At 51.9% G+C, this 23914-nt stretch overlaps 1 protein-coding gene and 1 pseudogene across 1 annotated transcript; one reads left to right on the top strand and one right to left on the bottom strand.

Annotated features, from left to right (window-relative positions):
• Positions 1-6811: 6811 nt before the first annotated feature.
• On the bottom strand, positions 6812-7389 carry LOC112316473 (large ribosomal subunit protein eL15-like; annotated as a pseudogene).
• Positions 7390-20069: 12680 nt separating this feature from the next.
• On the top strand, positions 20070-23223 carry EPOP (elongin BC and polycomb repressive complex 2 associated protein). The gene has a single exon (XM_045182587.2). It carries the CDS (start codon positions 20510-20512, stop codon positions 21650-21652), a length of 1143 nt encoding a protein of 380 aa, XP_045038522.2. The 5' UTR covers positions 20070-20509; the 3' UTR covers positions 21653-23223.
• Positions 23224-23914: the final 691 nt, after the last annotated feature.

Here is a 23914-nt window from a genome sequence, read left to right as displayed (position 1 = left end):
GGGCAGAGAGGACCAAACAGAAAATTATTTCCGCCCGCTCGGCCCGCCCCGCCCCGCCCCGCCCCGCCCCGCCCCGCCCGTCCCCGGAGCCAGAAGGGGATTGTGGGGCCGCCGCGGCAGCCGCCGAAGCTGAGTGGGGCGGAAGCGCGCCTCGCGCTGCTTCTCGGGCCCGACCGCGCCGCCCCCTGAACCTCCCGGCCCGGTCCTGCGAGCTGTAGTCGGGGAGGCCCCGGGGCTCGAGGCGGCTGCCGCGGTGCGCGTTTCCACGAAGTCTGGCCCGCGGGTTCCCAGAACAGAGCGGGGGAGGCTGGAGGGTGTTGAGGTTTCGCTTCTGCAAGCCGGCGGGGCGCTGGGTTACGCAGGTCTCAGGGGCCGGAGACGCACCCTCATTAGAAAGCCCCGTGCTCCCGGGAAGGACTGCGCTGACGCCCGTGGGTTTTTGTTTCGTTTGCACACCGGTTTCTTCAACAAAAGCAAAGCTGCTGACCTTGGGGGTGTCCAGAGAGGTTAAGTTACTTTCCCAAAGCAAACCCAGCCAGTAAGAGGCTTCGGGGTAGTTTACCTGACCGCTGGGAGAGCCTGGCGTGACCTAATAGGAGGAGGGGGAGGTAGAGTCAGAAAGACCTGGGTTTGAGACCCGTCCTCGCCACTTACTGGCTTTGACCATGGGTTAGGAATGCTTTATCTGGGACCCTCGATTTCCCCGTCTCAATGCGGCCGGTAGTACCAAACTCAGGGCTGATGTGAGCAATGACACCGTCAAGTGCCAGGCTCGGGGAAGGATGAGGGTGATTTCCCCGTCAAAGGTTATGACTCGGAGGTGGTCTCTCCAGCAGGCCTAGTTGGGGTGCGAGGGTGGGTGTACTGGTTCTTTCCTATACGAGAGGAGGGATGTCAACTTAAAGAGGAACTGGTGGGAGTGAGGGGATTCCCAGGCATCAGGAGGCCAGTCGTCACGATTATTGTAGTGACTCTGCAAGGCTGGGAAGAAGCGCACAATAGTGCCAAATCCTGCCTCTGTCAGTAGCTAGCAGTGTGACACACTCTTGTTGCCTTGGTTTGCCAATCTGTAAAATGGGAATAATCGGATCCCCCTCCTCCAATCTACGGGGCTTTGGCAACTCCAGCCAGCCAAGGTCCCAGCAGGTGCTTTAAGAGCTGTGGATAACACCAGGTAGTCCTTTAGGGGGTTAAGATGGGTAGAAAGGGAAGCCGTTCATGATGTGAGGTAGCCATCTACCCCAACTTTTTCCAGAGCTACCTGGCATCTAGTTCCAGCCCTGCTGCTCCTAGCCAGCTCTGTGACCTTAGGCAAAGCGATTGCACTCTCTGGCATTTGGTTGAGTGACAGATCTGGAAATTCCCCTTGGAGTTAACGTTCTATGGTTGATGACTCTGCTCTTGGGGAAGTTACCAGGCTGAGGGATGACAGATGAATAGCATATTTGCCCTGCTGTGTTCCTCTTTTCCACTAGTTCCTCCTGAAGTCTAATCTTTATTCCCCCTGTTATAGTCACCATCAGGACAGAAATCGAAAAAGTTGAATTATTTAGTCTTTCAGCAAACCCTTCAATGAATCATCATGGACAGGCCATAGGGGATAGATACCCGGACACAGCATGCGGGACTGTGGGAGTGACAGACATGTAGAGAAATAACCTCAGTTCAAGATGATAGTTCTACGATAGTTCTAAGAACAATGCTGACACAGGCAAGAAGGAAGCGACCGTGTTTATGGAGTCAGGGAAGGCCTGAGTTGGAACGAAGTGGGTGATGGGAGGGTCTGCAGACAAATAAGGAGCAGAAGAGCATCCCTGGGGGGCGTGGGGGAAGTGGACATCGTGTTCAAAGGCATGGCGGTAGGAAACAGCAAAATGTGTACTGAAGTTAAATAAGAAGAAAGGCATGCCATGCGCTTCCCTTCATGAGTGCGCAGGTGAGAGATACGGCCACTCGCCTTACCCCCTGCAGCAGGGCACTATAACTTTCACTGTCTAACACTTGTTGTGTTTCATCTGTCTACATGCATCTGTGAGGAAGGAGGATGAGACTGGGAGCAGCCTTGAGAAAGCTCTGGTGCATTGTGTTGGCAACAGGGTGGTACGTGGATTAGGGGAGCGGGGCGGGGTGGCGAGAGGACGGCTAGCTATGAGGCAAAAACCAGATGAAAGGGAACTTGGATATTGTGCTTAGGAGTTTGGACGTACGAGGTCTGTCCAGAAAGTGTCCAGCCGTGCACTATGAAAAAGAGACATGTATTGAAGAAGATACAAGAGGCATTGTACATAGGACAATGCCGCTTCAGTCCCCTTCGAAGTAGGCACCTTGGGACCTCACACAGTTCTCCCAATCGCCATCGGCTGCCTGCTGTATTTTCCTGAACTTCATGGACAGTCTGAAATCTCTTCCCTTTCAAAGGTGATTTTAGTTTTGGGAAAAGCCGGAAGTTACAGGGCACCCAATCTGGGCTGTAGGGGGGCTGGGTCACCTGGGTGATTTGATGTTTTGCCAAAAAACTCTGCATGAGATGTGATGCATTATCGGGTGCGTTGTCGTGATGAAGCTGCCAGTCACCAGTTGCCCATAGCTGCGGCCTTCTGAATCATCTGAATAGTTTGCGCAGAGGAATGTTCAAGCTTAACACAAAATTCGATGCAGCTTTGTTGCTCTACTCGCTCAGTCACTTTGAATGCGAGAGCTGCACAGTATATATGCTCGCTCAATGGTGTCTACCACCCCCACTGACTAGTACAGTGAAGTTGTCATTGTTCATGCATGCGCCTTCCAGTCCACTCTCCTTGGCTGCCAGGTAACATCAATGTCGTGCAAACCATTCGCATTATATTAACAATGGCTGGAGTTTTTCTGGACAGACCTCATCATAATCCTGAGGGCAGTGGAAGACTAAGGCCTATTAAGGGATTTTCATTGTTTTTAATCCTTACCCGAGGATATTTTATTACTGATTTCAGAGAGAGAGGGAGAAAGAAAGAGAAAGGGAAACATCGATGTGAGAGAGATACATTGATCAGTTGCTTCCTGTATGCTCCCAGTCAGGGATTGAACCTGTGACCTTGAGTTGTACTGGATGATGCTTCAGCCAGCTGAACCACCCAGCCAGGGCCTAAGGTCTTTTAAGTAAGTGGTGCATAGCCATATTTGCACATTTGTCGTTAAGTGTGGGATCAGTTAGGGTTGGGGAGAGGCTAGAGGTTGGGAGATGGGTTAGGACAGTAATTCTCATCTTTTAGTGTGCATGAGAATCCCCTGGGGGTCTTGTTAAAATGAAGATTCTGCCCCAACTGTTGTGGCTCAGTGGGTTGGGCACCACCCCAGGAACCTAAAGGTTGCCAATTTGATTCCCAGCTGGGGCACATGCCTATGTTGCAGGCTAGGTCCCTGCTTTGGGGTGTGCGAGAGGCAAGTGACTGATGTTTCTCTTCCTCTCTCTCTCCCTCCCCCTCTCTCTAAAAGTAACTAAGAATGTAGATTCTGATTCACTAAGTCTGAGGTGGGGGTCTGAGATCTAGTCTTTTAAACAAGCTCTGCTTGAATAGCTAACGGTAGGAGGTTTGTAAGGGCGCAGTTGGGAGATGAGGGTTCAACTTTGGCAGAGCAGAGGGGATGAGAGGAGGGCTGGGTAGGAGGATGTTAAGAAGGTGGGATGTTGGCCCTGGCCAGGCACTCAGTTGGTTAGAGCATCATCTCGATACTCCAAGGTTGCAGATTCAATCCCCAGTCAGGGCACATATAAGAATCAACCAGTGAATGCATAAATAAGTGGAACAAATCAACGTTTCTCTCTGTATGTGTCTGTCTCCCTTCCTTTCTCTCTCTCTCTAAAATCAATTAAAAAATGTTCAAAATGGGATGTTAAGAGCAGGACTGGGCCTACTTGGCAAGGCAAGACCCAGAGGGACAGCCTGAGGGATTTGGCGGTTGGACTAATTTGTCCACTCACCAGCAGAATCCAGGAGTGGGTGGTGGCGGTGGTAACGAACTGCTTCGGACATGCTGACATCAGGCGTCTGTGCAACGGGGGTGGGGATGCTCAGTAGGCAGTCCGTCGTGGGAGTCTGCATCAGCAGAGAGTCTGGGCTGGAGAGGTCCCGAGCGACGGGGCCAGAAGCTGTCCTGAAAAGCAGGAGAGGTCATGTCTTGGAAGTCAGGAAGGGACATTTAAGGAGGAGAAAGCGATGCCAGGGTCACATGCTGTTGAGAGGTCAAGGGAGGAAAGGATTCTACAAGGAGGAGGTCCCTGGTGACCTCAGCCTGGAGAGGTCCAGGCGTGGTTGGGGTGGAGGTGACCAAGTGGGACAAGCATGGACTGGGAGATGAGAAGGGAGGAGGAAGGAGTGGAGAATGGCACTAGGGGGATGGGAGGGTCAGGAGGCAAGCACGGCCGCCAGTGGTGGGGAGGGTGACGGTGACAATAGCGATGCAACAGCCCCCCCCTTTTTTTTTAAATCCTCACCTGCTGACAATTTTTTTCATTGCTTTTAGAGATAGAGGAAGGGAGAGAGAGAAACATTGATGCAAGAGTGAAGCGTCGATTGTTTGCCTCCTGTACCTGCTTGTACCGGGGACTGGTGCCCAGACCAGGGTGCACGGCACCCGGCAAGGAGTAGACATTTCATTGGCATTTGAAAGATGGATGAAGTGTCGGGCATAATTCCGTGCATGCAGTTGATGGCCCCATTTACTACTTTTTCTTTTTAAATATATTTATTGATTTTAGAGAGAGCGAAACATTGATGTGAGAGAGAAACATCAATTGGTTGCCTCCCATACACACCCCAACTGGGGTTTGAACACACAACCTAGGTATGTGCCCTAACCAGGACTTGAACCCACAACCTTTGGGTAAGGGAATGATGCGCCAACCAACTGAGCCACACTGGCCAGGGGAGATAACAGCTCACTTTTAATGAGATCCAAAATGCCAGAGACTCTGCTTAGCATCCAGCCTTCTCCTTGCATCAACACTGAGGTGGGTTCAATTCTTGTTCCCGTTATAAAGGGAAGGAAACAAGCTCAGAGAACACAGCTGGTAGGTGCAGGAGCAGGATCTGAACCTTGCCTTTAACCACAAGGTCAGTCCAGATACTGGGGGCTGGTCCGGAGCTAGTTCAGAACGCGTTATCCCCGTCTCCCCAAGCCTCTCCCTGTCTGACAGTACCACACATGCACTGTCATTTATTTAATCCACCTCCATTTGTTGACCTCTACTGCGTGCCAGATAGTGGGCCAGGCACTGGTGATACAGGATGGATCAAAGTGGCTGCAGCCCTGCAGGTGCTCGGGGTGGAGAGGAAAGGCTGGCTGGTGGGCGGGCAAACCGCACTGTACAGTGTGATAGGTGTTGTAATGGGGGATGGACCTCGTACAGAGGGAGCACTGGAGAAGGAGTCCAGAGTCTGCCTGGTGAGGCAAGAGCAGATGGGAGGGAAGGGAGCAGGGTACCTCTCCTGTGGCCCAGGCTTGACCCCAGGCTCATGAGGTCCTGTGGAAGATACTGAGTAGATGAACACGTTGCAAAGTTCGCTGTGGCCGCAGGGGAGTTGGCAGTCAGAGGAGTTACGGTAGAATACAGAGGGGAGTGACTTCTGAAATTATTGCAAGTGTTAGGGGCAGGGATTTTCGTAGGGCAGGGACTTTTCTGTGTTGTGTTCACCGATGTATCTCAAGCCCTTGAATCAGCGTCTGGTACATAGATGGTGCTCAGTTAATATTTAGTGAATGAATGAATGAATGAGTGAATTGGATGAATGTTTGAACTTCTCTGGGAGTGAGGCAGGGGACCTGGACTGGAGTGTCAATGGGGATGGCTCGGGGAATGAATGGGTAGGGGCTGAAATCAAGAGAAGGGGTAGTTGACAGTTGGTGGTCATGGAGTGGGAAGGTGACTCCTAAGTTTCTGACTCCTGAAGAAAGGAGGAGGAACAGGATTGGGAGACTGTTGATGAGTTCAGGTTGGGGCTTGCTGAACCTGAAGTCTAGCAGGCGGTCCCAGAAGAGGGTTGGATACGTATATCACTTTAGAAATTGTAAAATGCTTTTGAAGCATATGTAATAGTCTGTCCACCTCTTCTTCCATACCCTTGATACTCTGAAAAAATATTCAGAGATATCTTTGAGCATCGTCAGCGATCAATGGCAACTGAAGCCCTGGTGTGAGCAAAATCACGCTGACAGGCTTGCAGGTGCAGAGAGCAGAAGGCCAAGGCCAGAGGCCCAGGGAACACCTGCATTTAAGAGGGGACAGAGGAGAGAAGCTGGGGAAGGGGCATGAGAAGGAGTGTCTAGAGATGGAGGGGGAACCCCAGGAAAAGTGGCATCATGGAAACCAGGGAGGAGAGAGGAAGGAGAGAGGGATCGCCCAGAGGGCAGGTGTCTCAGGGAGGGGTGACCAGACCAGCATGTTAGAGGGGGGTGATGTGTGTTGCCGCAGGAGGAGAGGAGGACAGTGTGAGTTTAGACAGCCTTCCTAGGGCCTGGCTTGTAAGCTAGAGGGAGATAGGAGAGCAGGGGTAGAGAATGCAAGGTCAGGGAGAAGAGGCCCAGGTTTTTAGGACAGTCTCCAGCACAAGGGCTTGGGTGGATTGGAGGGGACCATTCTACTTCCCCCAGAGAGAAGGGAGGAAGTGAAGGACGGGGACATATGTGTGTGTGTGTATGTGTGTAGGACTTCTTTGCTTGATAGTGTATATTTTCTCTTTAAAAAATTTTTCTTAAATTCTCTATTTTTCCAGGGTTTTTTTTACTATCCTAAATTGCTTACTAAATAAGAATGTTGCAAACACGACACATATTAGTGGCAATGGTGGAGCTGGAGAGTGTGGTACCCTCTTCCAGCTGCACCTCGAGAACCACCAAGAGTGCAGTGGAACTCACGGCCCTTCCCAGGGCCACAGATGGCAGCCCTCGCACCACCCCGTGCTTGTGGACCAGTCTGGTGACCCACTGGGTGTCAGGGTTCCTTCCGATGGCCTCATGGGATGGGTCAATGAGGGTGACCTCAAGGAGTTTGCCCATGGAATCCTCACCCACCCAGTAAGAAGTCAGGCCTCTCAGAGCCCCACAGTGGCGCCCAGCTTGCTCCTCAGCAACAGACTGAAGGCTCTGGGCAAACTTTAGCTGGTTAACACCGTGACGGACAGGCTTGCCATAGGTCGCGCCCTTAGGAACGGGGCGTTTGCGGCCACCACAGATCACGTGAATCTGATACATGACATAACCCTGCTTGACCTTGTATCCCAGCCTGCACACTTTATAGGGCCTGGGGGGCGGGGTGGGGGGGAGCTCCCTGTGGGATGCAGAGAGCTGTCGGTGCTGCCAGCAGTGCTCCCTGAGAAGGAAAGGCATCACATCGGGCTGCTGCTTCTCCATAGCTCCCGGATGTGCCGTAAGCGCCTGCCTTGGCTTACAGGATGGCTGCGGCCAGATGAAAACAAAGAGCCTTTTTCCACAATCCCTTTTGGGCTCCTCTATTTTTCCAGTTTTATTGGGACGCAGTTGACATACAACATTGCATTAGTTTGAGGGGTACAACATAACGATTTGATACGTGTACAAGTGATTAATGCGATAAGCCAACATCTGTCACTTTTTTAAAAAATAAACTTTTTAATGGCATGGTTTGCATATAATGTATGTATTTTAAGTGAGCAAGTGATGACTTTTTAAAAAAGATTTTATTTATTTTCTTTTTGGAGAGAGGGGCAGTGAGGGAAAAAGAGAGGGAGAGAACGATCAATCGGTTGCCTCTCCTACGCACCCACACTCTGATCGGGGACCAAACATGCAATTCAGGCTTGTGCCCCGACCTGGACTCGAACTGGTGACCTTTCACTTTGTGGGACCCTGCCCAACCAACTGAGCCACACTGGTCAGGGCACAAGTGATGACTTTTTTTTTTTTTTTAAGATTTTACTTACTCATTTCCAGACAGCAGGGAAGGGAAGGAGAAAGAGGGAGAGATACATCAGTGTGTGGTTGCCTCCTGCGCCCACCCCCAGGGAACCCAGCCCCTAACCCAGGCATGTGCCCTGACTGGGAATAGAACCGGCAACCCTTTGGTTTGCAGGCTGGCGCTCAATCCACTGAGCCACACCAGCCAGGGTGACTTTTGATAAATATATACAGTTGTATAACCACCACCCCCCAATAAAAATATAGAACATTTCCATCTCTCCAGGAAGTTCCTTCATACCCCATTGCATTGTCCCAGCCCCAGGAGACACTGACCTGATTGCTATCACTATAGATTAGGGTTGATTCATTTTGCTGGTTCTAGAACTTCAAAAAAGTGGAATCTTACAATGTCTTTTTTGTGTTTGACTTATCTCACTCAGCACTGCATTGTCGTTCTGAAACAGGAAGCAAAGCCACTGCTGAGTGGGGGGCCCAGGTGGAGAGCAGGAGAGGGAGCCACTCGGGTCTGGGGGATAGAGGGGCTGGATGGGCTGGGGGACAGCCAGTGATGGGTGCCTCCTGATTGTGGTCTGTGGCAGCAGAGAAAGCAGCCACGTGGGCTGGGACTCAGGTATGAGGCTGTGCTCAGAGCTTTGAGGGTTCTGGGGTGCAGTAGACCTTGCTCATGGCAGGGGCAGGGTGGGGGCTGAGGGCTGGAGAATGGTGGGAGATGAGGAAACATGGACTCGGAGGTTCACGTGGAAGGCCTTCAAGATGATGGTGGGAGTTGGGATTCAACATTCTGGGGCCATGCCTGACTCCTTCTTCTCACCTGATGTCAGTGCCACCATCTCTTCTGTCAAACCATGTCTGGAACTCTTCCCTCTGTTCACCTTGAGCTTGAGCCTTAACTTTCCTAGGCCAATCCTCAGCTGGGACACATCTCTCCTCCCTCTTGTGGATTTTCTTTATTCTGATCAGCAGCCTCTCCCTCACTTGCCTCTTTCCCCTCAGCTTCCAAATGGGCCCAGGCCACCTCTGGCCAAAAGGCCATCTCCCCTCGCCCTGGCCTGGTGGCTCAGTTGGTTAGGTCATCATCCCATACATCAAAAGGTTGTGGGTTCAATCCCCGGTCAGGGCACATGCCCAAGTTGCAGGTTCAATGCCTGGTCAGGGCGTGTGTAGGAGGTAGCTGATCAATGTTTCTCACATTGATGTTTCTCTCTCTCTTTCCCTCTTTCTGTCTCTCTAAAATCAATAAAACATACCCCCCCATAAAAAAACAAAAGGCCATCCCCCTGGCTTGGCCTTGTCTCTGGATCCCTCTGTCTCCCACCCCTCTCCTGCTTTGTACATCAGGAGACCCCCAAGTGCTTGACTCCTGTGTACTCTCTGGCTCCGCCACGCCCCTGCGAACTTGCTTTGCCAAAGGACACCAGTCATGGACGTTTTCTGGAGGTCGTGGCTGTGCCTCATTGGGTGATTTGCCTTAGAACTCTCCATCTACCCCCTTTCTCCCCACCCCTGCTCCCATACCACCTGCCTCACCCCATAGCCTTCTCTATCTCAACTGATGGCAACTCCATCTTTCTAGTTGTTCAGCCCAAAATCTGGGAACATTTCTGCTTCCTCTCCCACATCACTCTGTGAGCAAGTCCTGCCAGTTCTACCTTGATAAATCATGCAGAAACTGATGACTTCCTACCATCTCCACCATCATTCTCTCCCCTGGATAATTGTGGGAGCCTCCTAATGGTCTCCTCGCCTCCATCCTTGCCCCTGCCTCCTATTCCCCACGCAGTGGCCAAAGAGATCCTATTAAACTGCAGCAGGATCGAGGGCGCGTCCAGTCTGCTGCCCCGATCCCTCCATCCCTCCAGCCCCTCCGGCCCAATCTCTTCCCCAGCTCCTGTGCTGCGGCCATTCTGGCTTTGTTGCAGTTTCCTGTGCATGCAGGGCTCGCTCTGCCTCCCCATCAGGCTCTCCTGGACCACGCTGTGTAAAACTGCAACCCGTGCCCTTCCCGCCCACTCCTTACACGTTTCCAGTCTCCCTTCTACTTTTTCTTTGTCCTACTAACCTACATTATTCACATACTTATGTCTGTTGCTTATTGTCAGTCTTTCCCCTCTAATGACAGGGCCATGAAGACAAGGATCTCTGTGGGTTTTGTCAATGTTTTCAAGGGCCTAGACCTGTGCCTGGCACATACTAGATGCTCAATAAATATTTACTGAAAGAACCAAAGGAAGGAATTCTGAGCCTCTGGGGCTCAGTTCTCGGGGCACTGAGGTGTGGGCATGTAATCCAAACCTCGCCAATCCGATGCCCCCGTGCTGCGCTCTGAGGAGTCAGCAGAACAGCGGCGGGTGGGGTCCCTCTTGGTGGCTTTGCTCGTGGTGCCAGTGGCTGTCGTGTCTGGTGCCATGTCCTGCTAAGAGACAGCTATGCCTTTTGCTTCTTCATCTCCACCCCCAGGCGATCTCTGCCATTCCTGTTTTTGCTAATAAGCCAGAGTCAGTTTCTTAGACCCCTGACGGGCTCATTCAGAATCACTAAGGCCAGTAACTTTTCCGTCATTGTCCTACTTAACCTGTCCATGGCCTTTGATCCCGTGGCCCCCCTGCACGTCTCACTCTCCCACACTTTTCAGATGCTTTTGCTGGCATCCTGCTCCCCGACCACCCCAAAGGGGTCATTGGGATCCACACGACTCTCCCTGGCAGAGCTTATGCACACCTGAAGTTTCAGCCTTGATCAGTGTGCCTGTGACTTGGCCTTGACTGCTCTCTAGACCTCCTTTTCCCGGTCTCCTCAGGCCACACCCACTCAGATTTGTCTCATTGACCCCCAAACTATACTCACCATCTCCCCATCCCGGGACCTGCCCTCCTGCAGGAGGTCCTCACCTCAGTTAATAGCTCCCACTCTCTCCCGAGGCAAAACCCGAGGGTCCTTCTCAGCTCTCTGTCTCCTCACTCTTCATCCCTTCTCTGGATCAGCCACCAAGTCTCATAAAACCTGCCTTGCCTACACCTCTTAAGTAAAAAAGTTTCCCTGATTCCTCTAAACATAGTCCTCTTTCAGCCCTAAGCATCCTTGTAGCAGACCTTGGCAGCTGCCTCCCAGCTGACCATCTTCCTTGTCACTGTATTCTCCAGTGTGGCTCCTGGAACCCAGCTCTTGACCACACTCCTGCTGGGCATTGACTGGGCAGGTTCCAGGACTCCGCCGTCCGGCAGCTCTCTATCTGAGGGGGGGCCCACACGCAGGGACAGACAGACTCTAGCTGAGAGGACAGACAGCCCACCCACCCTCTGACTTCAGTTTCTGGCCCCCTTGAGCCAAGAGAGAGACCACACAGCTCCAGGTTCACACATACTTTTTAACACAGAAAACAGGCCTCATCAGAATGAATGCATGAGCGTCCTTGCTTTGAACGGAATGCCAGTGAGGGATAACTTAAGCCAATTATCAAGTCATGCCGGAAGCCAAATTATAGACATTGTCATGTTATAAACATCATTTCTCAAGAGAGCGGCTTGGAGACATCTGGGCAGCTGGGAGCCTGAGCTCATTATCTTCCCCTTCAACCTGCTTGTCCCCTCCTGCATCCCACCCATGAGTCAGCTTCAGCCAGGGCTGCTGCTTCCCCTCCTCCCCGTGGCCACTTGCTTTCAAGTGCTGATGATTCTGCCTCAAATACCCGTCCACACTTGTGGTCACTGCCTTCCTTAGGTCTTCGCCCTCTTTTGCTGCCACCCTGGATGAGTGACTGAAAGAGTCTGAGCCTCCACTCCCTCATCTGTAAAATAGGATTTTTCTTTTAAATACAGTGGGAATTTCACTGAGGTCACATGTGCCAGACACCGAGCAGAGAGCTGGGCTCAGGATTAGCATTCAGGAAATGCTCGTTCCCTGTTTCCCCACCCCTTGCCCTTGCCAAGTGTGATCACATGATTTCCTCTGTATAAAAGTGGTCTGTAATTCCCCATCCTGCAGGACAAAGTCCACATTTCTTATCAAGGCCTTTGACCCTTGGAGTTCTGGTTTCTGCCCTTCATCCTCATCACTGTTCAGCCACACCGACCTACTCCATTCATTGATTAAAAACGTAGTCACCTCAAGGTGTGGTCCCACAGGTTACCTGCTGGTCCTGAAGGAAGAAACTTCTCAGGAAAGGGATCAGCTGTCATCAAGGGGGCCTACCCATCAGCATTCCATCGCTAACAGGGGAGCTCAGGCGTGGAGGAAGCAGCATCACCCATGAAGTGTGTTTGCCAGTCAATCTGAATTTAATCAAGCCTGTAGATCTAATTTCCAGTTTACAGGAAAGACAGGATAAACAACACAACTAGGCAGCAATCAGAGAAATCTAGAAGGTGGGCCATGATGTCTGCAATTTACTTAAAATACTTTAGCAATTCAGCAACTCAGTGGCATAGGGGAGAAAGATATTCTGGATTTAAGTGAGACTTAAGATATGTAACCAAATTCAACGTGTGAACCTTATTTAGATCCTGGTTGGAACAAACCAAATGCAAAAGAACCGTTTTGGGGAGACAATTAGGGAAATTTGAGTATGAGCTGGTTATTAGATGATTTTAAGGAATTATTGCTAATTTTGTAATGTGTGATTATCATATTGCAGTAAGAAAACTTCCTGAAGTAACTAGGAGATAAGAGTCATGAAAACTCTAAATCACTTGAAAATATTTCAGTAAAAATGATAAAATGTCAATAATTTCCCATCTAGGTAATGGGCATATGGGGTTCATTTCACTATTCTCTACTTTTTCAGTGTGAATGTACATAATAAAAAATGATTAAAAAGTAGTATTTATTGATTGATTTTAGAAACATTGATGTGTTGTTCCATTTATTTATGCGATTTGTGCATTCAGTGGTTGCTTCTTGGATGGGCCCTGACCAGGGATCAAACCCACAGCCTCGGCACAGTGGGATGACGCTCCAACCAACTGAGCTATCCGGCCGGGGCTTAAAGTCTTTTTTAAAATATGGATTTGAGTTCCAACTGTGTACTCGTCACTGAACTAAGGCAAAATCTAATGTGGTCCTTGTCTCCATGAAACGTGGAGTGTGGGAGGGGAGAGGTGAATAATTGATTAATCACACTAATGTATGAACAATGGCAAGTGAATGACAATGCTTTGAAGGAAGGTTCACGGGTCTTGACGGCGGATGATGATGGCAGCCGACCGGACCACAGTCCGGAGGGCTGGGAGAGGTTCTCTCCAAGGCAGGGATGGTTCAGTGGAGCTCCGAGTAGGTGCGGGCCAGGCACAGGAAAGGGAGGTGGGGAAAGTTCACAGACCTGTGGAACAGTATGTGCTAAGGGAGGGAGGGGAGGGACTTTGTTGCTTTAGGCGCTAAAAGAGGTCTGGGTGGCTGGAGGGAGGGAGGACAGCACAGGGGAGGTGGAGGTGAAGGGACCAGTTCCTTCTCCCCAGGAGCACTGTGGGTAAGGTGGTCAGACTCACCTGTGAGCCAAGTTAATGGTTTTACTCCTCATCCTGAAAGCGATAGGAAGCCATTAAAAGGTTTTGAACAGGGGGTAACACCATCCTCTTTACGGCTTAAAAGGTGACTGCTGGCTATGTAGAGGGCATGGCAGGCTGTGGGGGTGCTGCTGAGGTGGGCTGGACTGGACGTAGAGCAGCAGACGTGGAGTGTAATGCCGAGGCACTGACTGGGAGGTGCCGGGATGACATCTGGGTTTCTGGCTGTGGAAGTGGGTGGATGCAGGAGCCATACATTGGTCCAGGCTTCCTTAGAAGTGGTCAGTGTGGCAGAGGACACGGGTCACTGAAGGTCTGGAACAGGTTGAGTTTGCTGGGCCTTGGAGATGCCCAAGGTAGGAGCTGAGTGGGCAGCGAGGTGTCTTGGTCGGAGCTGAGAGGAAAGGTGTGGGCTGGGCCCCGCGGTGGCCAGATGGTAATTGCGGAGCGAGCACAGGAGAATGTCCAGACAGACCGGGATACGTTCTGGATTGAGCCTTGAGGAGCCTTGGTTTGAGCTGAGAAGGGGATGAGCCCACGCTGAAGACCAAGGGGGGGCAGAGTGAGGCAGGAGGATACCAGGAAAGCAAGGTGCCTGGAAGGCGGGGGACTAGAAAGTTTCTGGAAAGAGGAAGTGGCCAATCATGTGGGATGCTGTTGAGAGGTCAAGACCAGAGGGCTGACAAGAGCCTGCTAGTTTTAATGAGATGGAAGCCACGGGGACCTCAGCAGGAGCTATTTCAGGGGCGGTGGAGGAGGAAGCAGATGGAAGTGGGTTGAGGAGTGTGTGGGAAGTGAGAAAAGGAAGACAGTGTGTAGACAGCTCTTGTGGGAAGCTTGGCTGTGAAGGGGAGGAAAGATGGGGGCTACAGCCTATGGGGTCAAGGGAAGATTTGGCTTTTTTTTTAAATCCTCACCCGAGGATATACTTATTGATTTTTTTTTTCTTGAGAGAAAGAAACATTGATATGAGAGAGAAACATCGATCAGTTGCCTCCTATACACAACCCCACCTGGGATCGAACCTGAAACCTAGGTATATGCCTTGACCAGGAATTGAACCCCCAACCTTTTGGTTTCTGGGACGACACTTCAACCAACTGAGCCACACAGCCAGGGCGTGGTTTGGCTTTTTAATAGAGAGACGTGAAAGAGAGATAAGGGATGCCTCTGGGAGAACAGATGAGACGGGGGGCTAATGCCGGGGCCTCATCCTCTCTTCTTAACAAGAGTCGATGGCTAGTGATGGCTGGTAGTTGGTAGCGACAGGACAGGCACCTGCTTGCCTCTATTCCTGGCCCGTACTGGGTCCTCAGCGGCAGTTCCCCTCTCACGCCTCCTTTGTGTAGTCCTGCTCATCTTTAGAGCCTACGTGGAAGATTGCTGTCTCTGAAAGGACTTCCCTCCTCAAGGTCACCCTGCCTGGACCGTGGCCATTCCTCTGCTGCTCCTTCTCAGATTAGCTGGAGCGTCCAAGCTCTCCCACTGGACTCTGTCTCCATCATTTCTGGTAATTAGAAATTTGGATACTGACTGTTTCATGATGTTAAAGGATGACTGTTAATTCCTTTTAGGTTTGATAATAGCACTGAGGTTATATTTATTTTTAGAGGCTTTCTCTTGTAGAAATATGTATTGAGGGAGTTCGAATTGAAGTTATATGACATCTGGGATTTGTTTCAAGATAACATGGGTTATATTCTGTATCTTCACTGCGGTGGCTACATGGGTGCATTCTACTGGGAAAACTATCTGAACTGTACACTTAAAATGGACATTTATTATATTGAAATCATACCTCAGTAAAATTGACTTTTTAAAAATTGGGGTAGGGGAGAAAGTGGGTAGGGGTAAGGATAAAACAAGATCGGCCATGAGTTGGTAAGTGTTGAAGCTGGGTATTGGGTATGTGAAGGTTCATTATATTCCTCTGCTTGCTTTTGTATAGGTTTGAAAATTTCCACAATAAAATGTTTTTTAAAAAGAACTTTAGCCCTGGCTGGTGTAGCTCAGTAGATTGAGCGCGGGCCTGCGAACCAAAGGGTTGCCGGTTCGATTCCCAGTCAGGGCACATGCCTGGGTTGCAGGCCAGGTCCCCAGCTGGGGGCATGTAAGGGGCAACCACACATTGATGTTTCTCTTTCTCTCTTTCTACTTCCCTTCTCCTCTCTCTAAAAAAATAAATAAATAAAATCTTTAAAAGAACTTTAAATTTTATTTCTCACTCACAGCTTACATTCAGTGTTATCGTGTATTAGTTTCAGGTGTACAGCACAGTGGTTAGACGATCACATACCTTGGAAAGTGTTCCCCCGATATTTCCAGCATGCCCCTGACACCATACGTAGTTATCCCAATATTATTGACTATACAAAATAAAACATTTTAATTGCACGAAGGAAGATGTGATTTCTGTTTTACAGTTGAGGAAACTAAAGCAGAAGTGAAGGAACTTGCCCCTAAAGCACACGCCTGGTAAAATGATGAATCGGGAATATGAACAGGCCCATCCGAATCCAGAACATAAGCTGTTCACCCTGGGTGCCAGTTTCCAGAAGGGCAAAGTGTGGGGGTGGTTAAGGGGTGATGCTGTCCTGCTGGGTTGGAACGGGGTCTGGTTTAGGGAATTGTGGAAGCAAGAGAGGCGAAGATGGTGGCGGCTATAGTGTGGTAGGGCAAGAAATGGCTTCCCTCTTAGATTCATTGCCATGGGGTAGACTTTTGGTTATGACCATGGACTTGGGACCTGGAGTTGAGTCTAGGCTCCGACACTTGCTAGCAGTGTGACCTTGGGCAAATCAGTTAACATCTCCGTCCTTCACGGTCCTCATTTATCACATGGATATTAATGGAAATGTAAAATGGGATGGCCAGTGTAGAGAACAGTTTGGCAGTTTCTTCAAAAGTTAAACATAAATTTACCACGTGAACTGGAAATTCCACTTTTAACATGAAAACATATGTCCACACAAAGCCTTGTATGCAAATGTTCGTTAGAGTGTTACAATAGCCGAGAAGTGGAAACAACCCGAATGGGGTTGGATAAACAAACTGCGGTGTGCCCAGACCAGGGGATGGTACTCAGCAACAAACGGGGACAGGCCACTGCTACATGCGACAGCATGAATGAACCTGGAAAACATCATGCTTTTGTGAAAGAAGTCAGATGCAACAGACCACACACATGTACTCGATTCCACTTCTATGACGCGTCCAGTAAAGGCAGACCTGGCGAGCAGAAAGTAGACTAGGCACTGGGGGGTGGTGGGGGGTGGGGATGCGGAATTAATGCTAGGAGCGATGAGGAGTCTCTTAGGAAATGTTCTAAAATTGAATTGTGGTGATCATCATCATATAACTGTCAATTTAATAAAAATCATTGGATTGGGCACTGAAATTGGGTTATGTATGGTATGTAAAATTTTAAAAATATAGTATCTATCTTGTGCAATTGTTAGGGGAATTAAATAATATCAAGTTCTCAAACCAGAGACTGGAATGTAGTCAGTGCTGTGGACGTTGTTATTGGGCTGGACCTCTGGGGCCAGTTCGCTGCTGTGCCTTCCTCCAGGGAAAGGGCAACTAGGCAGGTCCTCTGCTCCCAGATTGTTGAACACGGGTCTTTGGGTGAGTCTTAGATGGGCCAGGACGTGGAAGGGATGGCTTTCGGGTTCCTAGGGGCCTATCCTGTGCCTTACTCCCGAGGCATCAGTTGGAACCCAGCATTTGGCCTTGTCCCTTTTTCTCCTATGGGGAGTGGGCTTCCGAGAAGGGTGCTGTTGCATTCTCCTCCCTCTGGCTGAGGACGGGATCGAGTGTCCTCTACCGTAAGCAACGGGAATTGCAACGGCGGGGCCAGCCGGCTCACGTGTTTCCACCCTCCTGACAATGTTATGAGGCAGCTACTGTTGTCCCCTTTTCACTGATAGGGACATTGTACTTCAGAGTGTCTAGGTGACCCTCTCAGGATCGCGCCACTGGCACCCCAATCCAAGTGCTCTGAAAACTGAGGCTTGATTACTCTAGATCCTTTCGAGGAGAGTACCCTAATTCCTACTGTTTTGCGAAGTGCTTCCATGCCACAGGGGACTTTGCCTGATTCAAGGAAGGGAAAGAAAGGAAAGTGGAGGTGGAGGGAATTCCTCCTCCAGCGAAGGCCTCTCAATAGTAACAGTCCCCGACAAAGCCGCTAAACTGGTGGCCTTTGGAGTAGGAGAAGGAGGAGGTTATTGACCTGCATCGTCCAGGTTTCTGCAGGTGGGGCCCAAGCCCGTGCCCCAGATGTGGCAGCTGCAAAGAGGCTGCAGTAGAGCTGGAATGAAGCAGATGCCCCTCTTCTCCACCAGCAAGAGAAATCAGGGACTGCTGTCTCAGAATAAGAGTTCTCAGCACTGTCCCCCAAGAGAGACAGCCGTGAAGATCATCATCCTTCCTGAAGCAAGATGGTCAAAGATGGTGGCGGCTACAGTGTGGTAGGGCAAGAAATGGCTTCCCTCTTAGATGTATTGTCATGGGGTAGACTTTTGGTTATGAGCATGGACTTGGGACCTGGGGTTGAGTCCAGACTCTGATCTTGCTAGCAGTGTGACCTTGGGCAAATCAGTTAACATCTCTGTCCCTCACTTTCCTCATTTATTATCACATGGATATTAATGGAAATGTAAAATGGGATGGCCAGTGTAGAAAACAGTTTGGCAGTTTCTTCAAAAGTTAAACATAAATTTACCGTGTGAACCAGAAATTCCACTTTTAACATGAAAACATATGTCCACACAAAGCCTTGTATGCAAATGTTCGTAACAGTGCTACTTATAACTGAAACTTTCCTCGTGTGTGGGGAGGGGATAGGGGGGTCAGTGTTTGGGGGCATTTAGGGACCCTGAAGTCTAGGCCAGCAGGACCCTAGGAGCTCCCCTCATGACAACTGCCCTGGAAACCTGTAGAAGATGCTAGCAGGTGAGAGTTCAGAGCAACAGAACACTCTCCTCCCCCGTTTGTTAAACTCTAGCTCCACTTTGGAGCCTTTACCTTTGGCCTCTGCAAAGGGCAATGGGGAGGCCGACCTTCCTGATTCCTTTCCTCCCAAATGTTATTTGATGACTTTGTAGGGGGAAAAAAAATGTTTCTGTTGTCATGGCCAGGAGAGCCAGGATGCAAACCACACGATTTGTCCCCTTACAGGAAGCTCCTCTTACCCCAGCCCCAGAATGAGCTATTTCTCTCTCTGACTTCCCTCCGGCATCCTTGCACACTCTCACTCCCAGCCATCACTCCAAACTCTCTCTCTATTTCTGGGGATTGGAGGAAGCCATATTCTGATAACCTAATTTTTGTCAAGGGAGACATATTCTGGGGATTCATTCATTCACTTACAAATACAGGGTCTGGCAGAAGTAACACCTGCTTGAGTGTGGTTGGTAGGGTAGTAATATGGGTGTAATAATTTTTAGTTCTAATTTGAACATTTCACCTAAAATGTCATGTGGTGTGCCTGTGATATTGCTATGTTATGGAGTTACATGCTTATGACTGATTTTGTAATAAAAAAAAGGGGCGTTACTTGTGCCCGTATTTATTGGGCAGTTATGTTTGCGCGTAATTCTAGACAGCGAAGATGTAGTCCTGATTAATACCAAGTTCTCATCAGCTCATTTCCAGAGTAATAGGAGAGACAGAAAATAAAGAAAAAAATACCTTCAGATTTTCATATCACAGTATGCTATGCAGAAACTAAAGAAGTATAAGGTAATAGACCAGGCTGTGGGGAGGATTTGGGGGATTTTTATTGGGGATTCACTTTTTCTTTGCTTTACTTTTTTGGGGAAGATCAGAGTGAGGGTCTGTATGTCCCCTTCTCTGACCTCCTCAACCCGTTTTCGCAGCTCAGGACTCAGAGGGCGGAGTCTTGGCATTCAAGGGGGTCTGCCGAGCCAGCCCCTTGGAATTTGGTTAACAGGTCGTTTAGAAACTGCATTAGAGAAATGAAAACAGGTAGTGAGAAAGTCTATCGTCTTCTGTGGTGTAATAATACCCCTCTCCAAATTTGTTTCCCTTTTCCCACCTGGCACACGCTTACTCAATTCCTAACTATTCATTCAACATTTTTTGAGTTCACTGCGCACCAGCCACCGTTCTAAGGGGCTGGAACAGGGAGGTAGGGAATATTCTCTGCTCGCAGGTGCCCCTGCCATGCAAAGCTTTCAAGCCACCATCGCCTCATTTCATCTTTTCCCTCATCACTGTTTTTGAGATTCATCTATTTTCATTTAAATAGCCCCAAGAGGGTAGATATGAATATTCCCATTTTACAGATGCGAAAATCATGACTTTTAACAGAAAAAATGAATTGCTTTGCAACGACTAAATGCCAGGACGTCACCCGGCCACGTGCAGCGTCGCTTTTCGCCCCTTGCATTCCCACCAGCGCACGCTCTCTCCTTCGTTCCCTCCCTGCGGCGGCCGCGCCAGGTCCACGTGTGTGTGTCTGTGTGCGGAATGGGGACGGGGGCGGTGCCGCCGAAGGGGTGGGGTCCGGGGTAACGTCACAGGCGGTGCTGCCCAATCAGCGGCGGGCTCGCAGCCCCGGCGCTGGTATTGGGGCAGCGAGGGGGCAGTTCTCTATAACGCGGTCTCCGGGAGCCAGCGGGGAAGAAAGAAGCCGAGCGGGCGGAAGGCGCCTTCCCCGCCGCCTGGGCCCGGGCACCGGGTGCCGGGCCCCGAGTCCTTCCCGCTTCCCGCGGTCGCCGGTCGCTTTGTTTCCCCCGCCTCTGCGCTCCGGGCTACTCGAGAGGGGCTCCCGCCGGGTCTGCTTAGGGAACGCGGCGGCAGGAAGGGCGGCCGCCCGCGCAGGGACTCGCAGGGACCCAGGAGTCCGGCCGCCGGGAGGGCCGCGTGACGAGATCGAGAAGGGAGTCAGAGCTTCGCGGCCCAAGGGTGCGGGCCGGGGGCGCCCGTGAGCAGAGACCTCCCCGTCGAGGGGGGGCGATGTTCCCCTCGTCCGTGGGTTCTTCGGGCAGCCAGGGCATCCCGCCGCTGGGACCAGGGCCCCCTCAGTGGGCACCCCCCTAGGCGGTTCCATGGAGACTCTGTGCCCCGCTCCCCGCCTCGCAGTGCCGGCGTCCCCGCGAGGGTCGCCCTGCTCCCCCACACCTAGGAAGCCGCGTCTGGGGACCCAGGAGTTCTCTCCGCTGTGCCTGCGTGCCCTTGCCTTTTGCGCCCTTGCCAAACCCCGGGCGTCCTCTTTGGGCCTGGGGCCTGGGGAGCCGGCGCCGCGGGCTCCGTTGCTGCTGGGCCCTCACGCCCCTCTGTGCACCGGCGGCTGGGCCCCGGATGGCCTGAAACACCTCGCGGGACAGGCCGGGCGGTCCAGCGTTCCGAGCTCCCCGGCCAGCCAGGATGCCGACGCCGCAGTGTGCCGGGGCCGCGGTGAGGAGGAAGAGGGCGGAGGCAGTTTCCCGCACTTAGGCGCTCGCTCCGGCGGACCTCCGGGCCGCTGCCCGGCGCCCCGGAACCCTCGGGAATCTCTGACCGGTCCCGCCTCGGCTCCGCCTCGGCCAGCCCTGGGTCTTGATTCTCAGCTTGGCCCCGCCGCCGCCAGCCCGCATCGGGAGCCCGATTCCCGGCCTTCTCCGCCACCTGCGAGCTTCTCCATCGAGCCCGCGGGGCCTGGGACCTTGCCGGAGCCGCCCTTGCCGGGCCGGACGGCTGCAGTCGATGGAACGCCCCCGCAGGCCGCCCCCGAGGCACCCGCCGCTAGCCCCTCGACGGCCAGCGGAGCTCTGACCGCGCCCGGCAACCTCCGCCAGGAACATTTCGATCGTCTGATCCGCCGGTCGAAACTTTGGTGTTATGCGAAGGGCTTCGCCCTCGACACTCCGAGTTTGCGCAGGGGGCCCGAACGGCCGCCCGCAAAAGGGGCCTCCCGGGGAGCAGCCAAGAAACGCCGACGGCCGGCGCCCCCCCAGCGCAACGTGCAGCTCCGCCGCCCTGCACCAACGCTTCCCACCACCAGCACCTTCAGCCTCCTCGACTGTTTCCCCTGCCCCCCGGCCCTGGTCGTGGGCGAGGACGGAGATTTAGGGCCAGCATCCTCGCTTCGCCTCCAGGGAGGCTCTAAGCCCCCTCCTGCCCACCCCCTGTGGACGTGGCAGATGGGGGGTCCCGCTGTCCCTGAGCCCCCCGGCGTCAAATTCTGGGGGATCAACCTGGAGGAACTCTGAGCGTGATACCTCTTCTGCCAAGAGGGAAAAGTTGGGGTCATAGCCAAACTGCTGGCTGGTTTCTCACGTTTGCCTGACCTCTATGTTTTATGGGTTGTGGACAGAGGGACCTCAAATGACAGTGATCTTCAAGCACCTAAGTGGTTGGGGTGACACCCCCTCCTCCTCATCCTTTCGAGACAGTTAAGGGCTGGAGTCAGGAGAAGGCTTAACGGAAAAGGACTTAATGACACAGATTCCAGCCCCTCCCCTCTGCCTTCTCGGATCGCTGGGGGCAGTGCCTTCACCCCAGGGGGAGTAAAGGAGGTTGCGGCTCGAAGACAAGGCAAAAAAAAAAAGGGGGAAGGAGACCTCGGTGATGGACAAACCGGTTGTTTCTGTGGGCGAGCCCGGGGATGAGGGGGTTGTGATGGGGGTGGGGAGGTGATTGGCAGCTCCCTGGGGGCATCCCCCACCCCCACCATCTAGGCCTTTAACCCTTCACTCCCCTCAGGCCTTCCCCAGCACTCCAAGCACTACGGAGCCTTCATGGGGGATGGGGCAGCTTGAGCAAGGGGACTATCACCCCCTTCCTAGGGGCCTCCAAGACCCCTGATTGGCGAGATCTTAAGTCTCAGCCACCAACTTTTCCCTTTTGTCCAGTTTTGGAGTTTCCTTCAGTTTTTCTGTTGCTTTCAGTTTATAAGGTCTGATGGGTAAAAGAGGACGCCCCTTGATGAACCCACCCCTCCCCCAGTTTACTCCTCATATGAGGAGGGGCAGGGCCGAGGGAACTCCTCCCCTCCTAAAGTGCAGACTTCGCCTGGGGAAGGGGCCAGAGACCGTGCCAGGGAAAGTAATGGAGGGTGGAAGAAAACAAAATCAGACCAAACAAGCTGCCTTTTGAGGTCCTCTCCACCATTTGTGATCGTAGAAGGGAGGCTTGGGTCCAGTTTTGGACAACAAACTCAGCCCCCTTAAGGGGTAGGCACAGGACAAGCTGTTTTGGGGGGGATGGGGGTTGGTAAATGTAAGGGCTCTGGGTCGGACCACAAGGTCCAGTGAGGTCTGAAGGGGCAAAGTTTGGGTTTGGATGGGAGCTGTGCTGAGGTACCTCCAACTTCCCTCCTTTCCTTCAGGCATTCTGGGAGTTGTCAGGGCCCTGATGGATCCCAAGGGGGCAGGGCCAGGGGATTAGTTTGGAGGTCAGAGGTTTTGTTTTCAGGGAGGGGTCGGGGGGAGAGCTGGGCCTGGACCACACCCTCAGGCTGGGAGGATCCCCTAGAGTCAGGGAGGGGTGGAGGCCCTTTCTCCTCCACGCAGGTGAGGTCAGGGGAGGTTAGCTCTTAGGGAGATTCCAAGTTTAGGTGTGAGGGGCACCTGGGGGTTGAGGATCTGCCCAAGAACCTAGGGACCCAGTGACCCTTCTGTCCACACCAGTGAATAATGTTCCCCTTTCCCCCAAAACAGGGTGAGGGAGAAACTATTCCCACATGCCATACTGGGGAAGGACTTGTCTCCTTTTCTGTGAAAATGCTTTGTAAAAAGTTATTGTTTGCACAGAGCAGATTCTTGAGAAAAACTGTTTTGAACCACAAAATATTTGTTCCTTTTAAAACCTGTGTCTTTTAATTTTTTTCCTCTGGGGGGTGAGGGTCGGGGCGGAGTGGTGGGCGTGGGGTGGGCACTGCTCTCTTTCTCCTCAACATCTGGCCTTTATGAACCCTGCTGACCTCCCCTCCCCCCTCCAGCTGTGTCGTGGGAGGAGGGGAGGAGGGTGGGAGAGTGCCTTCCATTCCTGAGCTTCCGGGGTATCCCTCTTATCTTGCCCCCCAAGACTGGGGAAGGCAGAGGAAGAAGACAGATGTGAGGTGTGGGGAGAGAATCGCTGTGAAGAGGGGGTGATGTTCGCAAGGATGAATTCAGAAAGGCCAGGTCTGGTTTTTTAAAAAGCTCCTTGCTTTTAGTAAGGTGGTCTGAGTCAGCTTTGGCCCTTCAACCAGCCTGGGCAGGATGGCGTGAGCTTTGGGTAAAGGAGGAAGAAGTGGTGGGCCATGAAATACTCCTTCGGCCTCTCCTTCCCTGCCTAGTGGGAGGTGGGCCCCTAATTAGGCTTCCCTCCTCCTCACTCAAGTGAAAGTATAAACCTCAACCTGTAAAGGGGGTGGTGCTGTGAGTTAAAAAACACACCTTTTGGCCAGACCTGGAACTCCCCTCCCTGCCGAAAAGGTTTAATTTGGAGAATCGCGAGGCTGGAAGCATCCCTAGGAACATAACAGGGAA

This window comes from Desmodus rotundus, chromosome 9 (genome assembly GCF_022682495.2).
Source record: "Desmodus rotundus isolate HL8 chromosome 9, HLdesRot8A.1, whole genome shotgun sequence".
NCBI classification, from domain to species: Eukaryota; Metazoa; Chordata; class Mammalia; order Chiroptera; family Phyllostomidae; genus Desmodus; species Desmodus rotundus.
Note: the sequence above shows the minus strand (reverse complement) of the source record. Positions and strands in the feature narration are given on the sequence as shown.

Excerpts from the sequence above, each read along its gene's own strand:
- EPOP (XM_045182587.2), top strand. The coding sequence starts at position 20,510 with ATGGAGACTCTGTGCCCCGCTCCCCGCCTCGCAGTGCCGGCGTCCCCG.